Here is an 11,660-nt window from a genome sequence, read left to right as displayed (position 1 = left end):
ATATCTCATTGGACTTTATTACTGGCCTTCCTCCGTCCCATGGTAATACAACTATCCTAGTCATCATCGACAGGTTTTCTAAGGCGGCCAGGTTCGTTCCCTTGACTAAGTTACTTTCTGCCAAGGAAACGGCTGAGTTGGTGATTAACCATGTGTTCCGAGTCTTCGGCATTCCGCAAGATATGGTTTCTGACAGAGGTCCCCAGTTCGCCTCAAGGTTTTGGAAGGCCTTCTGCCAACTCATAGGGGCCACTGCCAGTCTATCTTCAGGGTACCATCCGGAGTCCAATGGCCAAACCGAGAGGATGAATCAAGAGCTGGAAACCACCCTCAGATGTATGGTCTCCAACAACCCGTCCACATGGTCGTCCTTCATGGTTTGGGCCGAGTACGCGCACAACACCTTGTGCTCCTCCTCCACTGGTATGTCCCCGCACGAGTGTCAGTTTGGCTATGCTCCTCCATTGTTCCCGGACCAGGAGGCAGAAGTCAGTGTGCCTTCAGCCTCGAGGTTCATCAGACGCTGTCGGCTTACGTGGAAGAAGGCCCGTCTTAATCTTCTGCGTTCCTCACAGAGGTACCAACAACAAGCCAACAGACGTCGCCGTCCCGGGCCTACCCTGCGCCTCGGCCAGAGAGTATGGCCCTCAACCAAGAATTTACCCCTACGGGTGGAGTCTCGCAAACTGTCCCAGAAATTCATCGGTCCCTTTAACCCTTTCACACGTACCATCACACGGGTGTGATCGTTCTACAGTGGTCCCTGAAGCGTACGATCACACCCGTGTGATTAGAACACTCATTTAGAAGGCTCGTTTAGAACGGCCAGTTTCGAATGACGCAACAATCAGCGTTTGAGCTGGCCACACTTTTTTCAGAAACTATTTACACAAACACAGTCCTTACAAAGTTATGTCCAGAATGTGAGCAGTTTATTTTTTGGATTCAATGTTCAGATATTCACAGAAGTATATATAGCATAACACAATCATCCTAACCGGGAAAATGTAGGCTACAATAGTCCTAGCGCTAACTGAGGAAAGATTGACCCAACACAAGCAGTCATATTTTCTAACTCTAGGCTGACATAAACTACAATATGAATTAGCTAATAGCAATTACTATGTATAATTAATCACATCACGGGTGAGCTCACCATTGATCGAAATAATTAGGTAAAACACTTTATAGAAATCGAAAGTAATCCGATGATTAGTTTCAGCGCGCAGCCATGCATTTTTCCTCACAGAAACCGAAGATAATAAGAGAAGACGAGATGAGTTTGGTCTGTTTATAGTATGCATGTTGAAGGGGTGTGTCATCTACCGTCGTTCACATCCCACCATTCATTTCCGGAAGTCCTCAAAGAATTTGTGAACTCTTACTCACCTCATTTTGTTATAACATCTTTGGTCAAACAGACGATTACGTGAAACCCAGAATGCATTGTATGTCAACAAACATGGCTACACAGCTGGAATTAGCTTAGCTCATCATAATCAGTACAACCTTAAAAAAAAATATTTTACACACATAATATGTGCCCATTACAATCTGTGCAAGAATCGGAATGCATGATTTGTCACCTAGAATTGAAAACATGTCAATAAAACCGTAAATACACAAATAATTGCCACACAAAACATTTTCTGATAGTGATTTATTGATACAAGTGGCGCGTGCCGGTAGTCAAACACGTACCCTCTCACTCTGAGTCAGTGTTGTTGTTTATGTATGTAGATAGTGAGCTAAGCTGTAGCATTAGCAATGTCTTTCAAAAGGAGACAACTCACAAATGTGGAAATTCTGGAGATTTTTTTAAATTCTGACAATGAGTCTGAGTATGAAAGTCAGGAATCAGATTCTGACAGTGACAGTGAGGAGCTGCCCCCAACCTTGTAGCCATTGAGAACCCTGAATCTGAATTTCCCTTGTCCACTGACGAAGTACCAGTTCCCTTTGAAGATGCTGGTGGTGATGGAGGCAGACCGACAGTGGATGAAGTACAGGAGTTTTGTGGTAGCTGGAAGGCCACCAGTCATTTCACCCCTCCTGGCCCTGCTGTTTGCTTTGACGAGTCCCAGTCTGGAGTGCAACGCCCCTTGCCATTTCCAACTGAGGCAGAGTGCTTCAAGTTGTTTCTGACAGAGGAGCTGGTGGGAGACATAGTAGAGGAGACCAATCGCTATGCCTTGGAGCTACAGGAGAAGAGAGAGCCAGGAGTGAGGGGGAAACTCGCTAAATGGGTGACAACCACAATTAGTGAAATGTATACCTTCCTGGTGACAGTCCTCCTCATGGGGATAGTAAAGAAGAACTCCCTAAGAGAATACTGGAGCACAGATCCTATGTTTGCAACTCCCTTCTTTGCCACCCTCTTTTCCCAAGACCGCTTCCTAGTTCTGCTGCGATGCCTGCATTTCGTCAACAATGCTACTGCCATCTTAAGTGACCCGTTATACAAAATAAGAAATGTTCTAACCAGCCTGACATCAGCATTTGGTCGGGTCTTTGTGCCATACAAGGACCTATGCATTGATGAGTCCCTGATGTTATGGAAAGGTAGGCTGGCGTTCCGTCAATATATTCCCTCCAAAAGGCACAGGTTTGGAGTCAAGTTCTTTGTCATGTGCGACGTGAAGACAGGATTTGTCCAGGATATTATAGTTTACACAGGGTCCACCACTGACATCAAACATTATGAGGGGCTTGGGGTGTCCGGGTCCGTAGTGATGACCATGCTGGCTCCTCATCTCGGCAAGGGACACACTTTGTACGTGGACAATTGGTACAGCAGTCCCACACTCTTCCAGCATCTGCTCTCCAACAGCACAGGGGCCTGTGGCACAGTCAGGTCGAACAGGAAGGGGATGCCAGGATTCGGATGCAGGAAGATGCAGAGAGGGGAGGTGGAGTTCCAGGAGAATGGTCAACAGCTGGCAGTAAAGTGGCATGACAAAAGAGATGTCCATGTCCTCTCCACTGTCCATACAGCAACCATGTCGGCCACAGGGAAGGTGGATCACCTGACTGGAGAGAGAAAGATCAAACCAGATTGTGTGCTCGACTATAACCTCAAAATGGGGGCAGTGGATAAGGCGGACATGATAAACAGCTTTGTGGAATGCACTCGGAAAACAACCAAGTGGTATAAGAAGATATTTTTCCATCTGATCGACACTGCTGCCCTCAATGGCAGCATAGTTCACCGCCAACTAACAGGTGAGATGATTACTGAACAAGCTATTTTTGTAATTGGATGTACAGTTCACATACAAATCCATTATGCAATTATAGTGACAATATCTCACCCACCTACCCACTGCCTCATCATCCTCTAACTTTCTTCATCCTCCCCACTCCCTCTTAGGTAAAGTAATTACCTACCAAAAATACAGAGAGAACCTAATGAGAGAGCTTCTGGAGGAGCACCACACCCCTCGGCGCCCATCCACTGGGGGTCGTCCTGCTGTAAACAATCCCCTACGCCTTACTGCACGGCATTTTCCCTGCAAAGTCCCTCAAACTGCTGCTCAAGGTAGTCGCACAAGGAGGCACTGCAAAGTCTGCCTGTCTGGCACCAGGAGAAGTAAGCAGAGGAAGATGACAAAATACATGTGTTTAGCTTGTGATACACCTCTATGTATTTCACCATGCTTTGAGGAGTATCACATGCTCAAGCATTATTGAGCACATCTGCAGCAATAAGTGACTGACTGCCATGATACTATGCCTTCAGAGGTGGGGGGGGGGGGGGGGGGGGAAATGCAGTTGTTCAGTCACTGCATGAATATTAAATATGGGTTATGCATTTTCAGTTTTTTGTCCTCTAGTATAACAAGTTGTTGAACCAACTACCAATACTGCAATAAAATAGACGACTATTACATATTGGCATATGTGTTTTCTTGCTGTCTTTTCATCCAGTAAGACTGTTAAGGAGTGTACGTTAGCATACAAAAGCTGTCCTCATTCTTCTGCTCCAAAGATGTCCAGCTCCAGTTATGATATTGTCAAATAATGTTTGTGGTTTCTGAAAGTACAGAAGAAAGAGGAATTATTAATTAGAATACAATATAAGGATATAGCAATAAAACAATACTACAAAGAAGTAACATAATAAACACTGCTATAAAAAATAGTTTATTGCATTAAGAAACTAACTTTTGAGCTCCACAGGGGGGCAAGGCAGGGCAGAACAGAGCTATGCTGAATAGACCAAATAAACAAACCATGGTCATATTTTTTTATTTATTTAACTAGGCAAGTAATTTAAAAACAAATTATTATTTACAATGATGGCCTACAACGGCCAAACTCGGACAACGCTGGGCCAATCGTGCGCTGTCCTATGGGACTCCCAATCACAGCCAGTTGTGATACAGCCTGGATTTGAACCAGGGTGTCTGTAGTGACGCCACTAGCACTGAGATGCAGTGCCATAGACCGCTGCGCCACTCAGGAGTCATAAGGTCAGGGTAGCTTCAAAATACAACACAAGCTAATAGTTCTCTGACGCAACTAGCACTGTTTTACAGAGCTAATAGAATAATGTAGCTACATAAGCACGATTGACTATAACACCATAAAGGTTATAAAATGTGTAACGTTACCTCACGTGTCCGCGGTTATAAGGAATATATTATGATCCATACATACAGTGAGCTACAGCAGAAACTATTATAACGTAATGAGGCAATTACTTTGATAGAAACGCAGCCTGGATTTGAACCAGGGAGTCTGTAGTGACGCCTGTAGCACTGATGTGCTGTGCCTTTGACCGCTGCGTCACTTGGGAGTCATAAGGCCATGTAGCTTCAAAATACAACACAAGATAGTACTTCTCTGACGCAATTAGCATTGTTTTACAGAGCTAATAGAATAATGTAGCTACATAAGCACGATTGACTATAACACCATAAAGGTTATAAAATGAGTAACGTTACCTCACGTGTCCGCGGTTATAAAGAATATACACAAATATATTATGCTCCATACATACAGTACACTACAATAGAAACGACATACAGAAACTATTACAACGTAATAATGCACTTACTTTGATAGAAACGCACACATTTCCAAAGTTATTATTATTAACGAAAACAATGACTGCAATGAGGGCAACAGATAGAAAATGTGAACACGTGTGCAGATCATGTTCTGACGGGAGATGAGCAAATGTCTGCAGACGTGAACTGCACAAACAATTGGGAAGTGCTTGGGGGAATTTTGTCCGTGTCAGAAATGTCCCAAAAATGTAATTGTCCGCAAAAGTAAAAATTACTATTTTTATGTGAATGAATGAGGAGGCGGAACACACCTAAATTCAAACTGTTTTTAGAAAATAAAAACTTGTTAGAAAATAATTTGAAATTGAAGTTGAAACAGCCTATAAATATAAACAGGCTGCGTGCTTTGGTTTGAGGGCAGCGCGGATAAAATGTACTGTTACGTATCAATCACATTCTGGAATGGAGAGAACGTTCTAACATCACGTGCATAAAAAAACTCACGCTGGGGCGACGGTTAGAGATATTTGGAACTCACGCATGAAAGGGTTAAGGTTGCCAGAAAAGTGAACCCCGTTACTTTTCGCCTGCACTTACCCAGATCCCTTAAAATTAATCCCACGTTTCACATTTCTTTATTAAAACCTGTTGTTTTTTCTCCCCTTATCCCGGCAGGCAGACCTCCCCCTCCGCCCCGTATCATCGGAGGCCAGTCGGCTTATACCGTCCATCGGATACTGGATTCCCGCCAGGTGCAGCGGTCCTGGCAGTATCTGGTGGACTGGGAAGGCTACGGTCCCGAGGAGCGCTCCTGGGTTCCTGCCAAGGACATACTGGACCCTGACCTCATTCGTCAGTTCAGGGTCCTCCACCCTGAGAAGGCTGGTAGGAACGTCAGGAGCCGTTCCTAGGGGGGGGATTCTGTCAGGTTTTGGCCAGGACTGTTCAGGTTTTGTTCACTAGATGTCCCCCTTGCACCTTTTTTGTACCTTTTGTTTTTCTTGCTCCAATTATTGTTTGCACCTGTAAGTCATTCCCTTGTTAGTATTTAAACCCTGTGTGTTCCTTAGTTCCTTGCTCAGTGTTTGTAGTTAGCACCCAGCCCCAGCCCAAGCCTTGTTTTATATAGACTTTTCTCTTGTTGGATTTTCCAGAGGTTCTCTGGTTTTGTTCTTGTTTATTATTTGAGTAGTCTTTTGAGGTTTGTTTTTCCCTGCTGTTTTTTACCACTTTGTGGATTTTTCGTTGTATTTTGGAGGATATCTATTTTTTATTAAACCACCATCTCTAGTACTGCTGTGTCTGCCTCATCTTCTGGGTTCTGCCAATTATTTAGTGACTGTTTCTCGCACCGGGTCCTGACACCTCCGGGATAAAGATCAAGTGCAGCAAGTAAGGCAGGACATCGCCGACGGTCTTGAGAACATCAACAAGACCCTACTGCCTGGGAAGCTCAAGCTTTGGTGCCTACAGTTTGGACTTCTCCCCCGGGTAATGTGGCCACTCACCGTCTATGAGGTCCCAATAACAACAGTGGAGAAGATGGAGCGAACCATTACCTCATACGTGAAGAAATGGCTGGGTGTCCCACAATTCCTGAGTAACATCGGCCTCTATGGCAAAGGGGTCCTTGAAATACCTCTTACAAGTCTAACGGAGGAGTACAAGTGCTCTAAAGTAAGACTTCAGATGACATTGAAGGACTCAAAAGACCAGACCATTAGCAAGGCTGCATCTCCCCTACAAACTGGACAGACATGGACATCATCCAAGGCTGTGCAGCAAGCAACATCAGCCCTGAGACACCAAGACATTGTGGGGAATATCCAGCATGGAAGAGGAGGCTTTGGCCTGGCAGCAAGCAAACCAACATTCAATAAGGCAACAACATCTGAACGCAGGAAGCTGGTGGTCGAGGAGGTGCGCAGACAGGAGGAGACTGCAAGAAGTGCAAAGGCTGTCTCCCTTGCTAAACAAGGGCAATGGACGTGGTGGGAAGGCCTGGAGAGGAGAAAGATCAACTGGAGTGAGCTTTGGCAAATGGAGGCAAGCAACATCAGCTTCAGCATAAGAGCTGTTTATGATGTGCTTCCATCACCAAAAAACCTACATCAATGGTATGGCGAGGACCCGACCTGCCCCCTCTTCCCAGCTCCAGCGACTCTCAGGCATATAATGACAGGTTGCAAGACCAGCCTCTCACAAGGCCACTACACCTGGAGGCACAATCAGGTCCTCAAGAGCCTGGCTGCAGCACTTGAGACCAAGAGGAGTGCAACCAATTCATTACCTCGAAAAACAAGCAATCCCGTCAAAACAACAACATTCACCCGGGAGGGACAGAAAAGGCCCAAGCATCCTCCTACGAAGCCAGAAACTGGACACCTAGCCATGGCCCGGGACTGGAAGATGCTTGTCGATATTGGCCAGCAACTCATTTTTCCACCTGAGATTGCTTCTACCAACCTTAGGCCAGACATGGTACTCTGGTCCCCTTCACGAAAGGCTGTGTACATCATAGAGATCACAGTCCCGTGGGAAAACTCTGTTGAAGAGGCCTACGAGCGTAAGAAACTGCGTTACACAGAGTTGGCAGCAGACGCAACTCAGCGTGGCTGGAATGCAGAAGTCTGGCCAGTTGAAGTGGGATGCAGAGGATTCGTGGCTTCTTCCACCATCAGGTTGCTGAAAGAACTTGGAATCCATGGACAGGCTCTGCGGCAGACCGTCAGAGCAGTTTCTCAAGCAGCTGAAAGAGGCAGCCAGTGGATCTGGATCAAACGGAAGGACCCTTGCTGGGCTATAACTTCATGACCCCCCACCCCCACCTGAGAACCCAATTCAGATCCCTCCAACTTGAGGAGGGCATATGAGGTATGCGGCCAGCTGTAGGGCTGGCTCAGGGAAGAGGACGCCCCTGCCTTGCATAGTCCCGTGGGAAATCTTAATTGGGCATGGGACACAAGCTAAGGCTTGATCACCCTTTAGCAGGCCACCTTTGATGAGGGTGTTTAGTGATTCAAGGCCGAAACACCCACTGATTCGAAGGCACACTACTGAGGATGTGTCCCAAAATTGACATCTTAACCCAGTCTAAGAAATAAACCTCCCATGCCACTCTGTCAACATCACGGCAAATCTCATGTGAGTGCATACCATCTATTGGCACAATGGACAGTTTTTACATCTCGTCCCGTGTTTTATGATTCTAGAGTTGGCCTAGTAGTGTTACTTAGATGAATTTAGAAAAAGCAACATTATCTCCTGTATTATGTACAGAGAAATGGAAAAGCAAGCATCAACCACAAGTTGGCCACATTACCAAGAAAATGTTGCTTTCTACTTTAAAATTACTTGTTTACAGTATTTGGACATTCACTCTACGCTGTGCTGCATGGTCTAGGCCTGTGCTGCTACAAAGACAGGAATCAAGAGAGCAGACCAGTTTCTATATAATAACATCAGTTTGTCTTGCCCTTTGTTTCCTATGATAATTATGGGACATTGGCTGTGGAACTCTGTTGTTCTTGCTGCACTTATCTTTGGTAGGATATGGCTCTCATTATCTTTTTCTCAATACCTGATGTTACTGGAATCTGGATATTTTGTGACCATGGGACTTAAAGATTCTATCAGAACTGTTTTATAATGAATTCTTCTTTCACAACCCATTAATGTTATCACCTTAAAGGTAACTAAAGTGCAGGGTATCAAAATCCTGAGACATGTGTAAGTCAGTTTCTTTGGGGTGTTGCAATAACAAATTAAACCTTACGCTTCTAAAATGTCAATCTTGGTACTGTCTGACACTTCGGAATTATACATGTTCCGTTTTTAAGAAAACTGTAGCTATTTGAATACATAAATAATAGAAGAACACTATTTTACCAGGCAGCCTAGGGAGGAGGTCAGAGACCTGGCAGTGTGGTGCCAGGACAACAACCTCTCCCTCAATGTGAGCAAAACAAAGAAGCTTATCGTGGAAAACAGGAAAAGGGGGGTCGAACAGGCCCCCATTAACATCGGCGGGGCTATAGTGGAGCGGGTCGAGAGTTTCAAGTTCCTTGGTGTTCACATCACAAAAAAAATAATCATGGTCCAAACACACCAAGACAGTTGGTAAGAGCGCACAATTGGCCCAGCGTCGTCTGGGTTGGGGGAGGGTTTGGCCGGCAGGGATGTTCTTCTCCCATCGTGCTCTAGCGACTCCTGTGGTGTGCCGGGTGCAATGCACACTGACACGTTTGCCAGGTGTACGGTGTTGCCAGGTGTACGGGTTGCGTTTCGGTCAGACGCACGGCTCTCGACCTTCGCCTCTCCCGAGTCTGTATGGGAGTTGCAGTGATGAGACAAGACTGTATCTACCAATTGGATACCATGAAATAGGGGGACAAAAATAAATAACTAAAATTATAATTTTTTAAAGTTCTACATCGAGATTATCTTGACCGGTTGCATCACCGCCTGGTATGGCAACTGCTCTTCATCTGACCGTAAGGCGCTACAGAGGGTAGTGTGTACGGCCTAGTACATCACTGGGGCCAAACTACCTGCCATCCAGGACCTACATACCAGGCGGTGTCAGAGGGAAGCCCAAAAAATTGTCTAAACCTCCAGTTACCCAAGTCATAGACTTTTTTCTCTGCTACCGCACGGCAAGTGGTAAAGGAGCGCCAAGTCTAGGATCAAAAGGCTCCTTAACAGCTTCTGCCCCAAAGCCATAAGACTCCTGAACAATTAGTCAAATGGCCACCGAATTATTTACATTGACACCACCCCCCCATTTGTACACTGCTGCTACTCGCTGTTTATTATCAATGCATAGTCACTTCACCCCTACCTACATGTACTAATTACCTCGACTAACCTGTACCCCCGCACATTGACTCGGTACCGGTACTCCTTGTATATAGCCTCGTTATTGTTGTTTTATTTATTTATTTTATTTTTTATTTTTTTTACTTTACTTTATATGGTAGAGACTTCTGACAGTTTTGTTCTTTTACTTGCATGCCATTATTGCTGGCTAGATCAGCTTAGAGACCATAACTAGAGAGAGATGGCAAAGGCGTGTTCTGATTGGTCCGTCTGTATTTGCTTAGGCTTGTGATTGGATTGCAGATAGAACCTTATAGCGCCATGTTGAAATGGCCTTATGCAGATAGAACTTTCCAGGTTTGATATTTTTTCACTTAAAATTTACTTTTTCAAAAATCTAACTACACAGACCATGAAGAACCATCTAAAGATCAATTATATGTTATGTGACTAATTTTCTATATAGATAGAACCTTAAAGTCCCAAGGCATTCTTCTTTGTTTCCAGAGTGCAGAGGAGCAGACAGATTTACTCAGTCGAAGAGAGAAGTGACTGCTTATGAAGGAGAAGATGTCTCTCTCAGCTGTAGATACAGTAGATTCAAGTGGAGATTTAATGCCCATATGAATTCTGTCACCAAATCAGTCCCCTTGATGATCCAGAGATTGCAGCTGTCTGACTCTGCTGTGTACTACTGTGCTCTTAGGCACACTGTGACAAAATCCATACTGTGACAAAATCCATACCTGTTCTGGTACAAGCAGGGAGCTAATGACTTCCCAAAGTATATGCTGAGGCTGGAAACTTTTGGATCACAAAATGCCAATGAATTCCAGGGGAGATCTCAATTTAACTACATATAAATCAGCATAAAAATCAGTCCCCGGAGGGGGCAGCTGTCGGACTCTGCTGTGTACTAATGTGTTCTGAGGCACACTGTGACAACAGGATATACAGCCCCCCTACAAAAACGAGTTTATCCTAGGCATTAGTGTTGTCACACCCTGATCTGTTTCACCTGTCTTTGTGATTGTCTCCACCCCCCTCCAGGTGTCACCCATCTTCCCCATTATCCCCTGTGTATTTATACCAGTGATCTCTGTTTGTCTGTTGCCAGTTCGTCTTGTTTATTCAAGTCAACCATCGTTTTGTGTCTCAGCTCCTGCTTTTTCCAGTCTCTCTTTTCTCGCCCTCTTGGGTTTTGACCCTTGCCTGTCCTAACTCCGAGCCTGCCTGCCTGACCACTCTGCCTGCCACTGACCCTAAGCCTGCCTGCTGACCTGTACCTTTGCCCCCCTCTGGATTACCGACCTCTACCTTACCCTGAGCCTGAATGTCGCCAGGTACTGTTTCCCCACCTCTGGTTTACTGACCCCTGCCTGCCTTGACCTGTCTATTGCCTGCCCCTGTTGGATTATTAAACTGTTTATTCGACGTGGTCTGCATCGGGGTCTGACCTTCATTCCTGATAAGTGCAGAAAAATGCAAGCCTTACATCTTGTGTGGGTGTGATGTTAGCAGGGCTGTACACCTCACACAGTGACATACATAAGGACATTTCAGAGGAGAGTGAATGCATGCAAACATCAGTCTGAAGATGGAGAAATCAATCAGTGTATTGATCATTTTGATTATGAATACATGTAAACAAATCCTAAACACTTGAAATTCTTGCATCCTTATAATCAGATTATTTAATTATGGTATTGGTAGTAAAAAAATATTTTTATTTATTTAACTAGGCACGTCAGTTAGGAACAAATTATTATTTACAAGGGCAGAACAACAGATTTTTACCTTGTCAGCTCGGGTGTTCGATCCAGCAACCTT

The 11,660-nt window shown here is 44.9% G+C and overlaps 1 protein-coding gene across 1 annotated transcript; it reads left to right on the top strand.

Annotated features, from left to right (window-relative positions):
- Positions 1-1,920: 1,920 nt before the first annotated feature.
- LOC139550817 (piggyBac transposable element-derived protein 4-like) lies at positions 1,921-4,217 on the top strand. The gene is made up of 2 exons (XM_071361992.1): positions 1,921-3,222; positions 3,371-4,217. The coding sequence occupies exons 1-2, from the start codon at positions 2,268-2,270 to the stop codon at positions 3,688-3,690; spliced, it is 1,275 nt and encodes a 424-aa protein (XP_071218093.1). The 5' UTR covers positions 1,921-2,267; the 3' UTR covers positions 3,691-4,217.
- The last annotated feature ends 7,443 nt before the right edge of the window (positions 4,218-11,660 follow it).

Source organism: Salvelinus alpinus, chromosome 23 (genome assembly GCF_045679555.1).
Source record: "Salvelinus alpinus chromosome 23, SLU_Salpinus.1, whole genome shotgun sequence".
NCBI classification, from domain to species: Eukaryota; Metazoa; Chordata; class Actinopteri; order Salmoniformes; family Salmonidae; genus Salvelinus; species Salvelinus alpinus.
Note: the sequence above shows the minus strand (reverse complement) of the source record. Positions and strands in the feature narration are given on the sequence as shown.

Bases quoted from the DNA above. Each gene is read 5' to 3' on its own strand.
- LOC139550817 (XM_071361992.1), top strand. From the start codon at position 2,268: ATGTATACCTTCCTGGTGACAGTCCTCCTCATGGGGATAGTAAAGAAG. The intron at 3,223-3,370 runs GTGAGATGATTA...ACTCCCTCTTAG, and splicing joins AGTTCACCGCCAACTAACAG to GTAAAGTAATTACCTACCAA.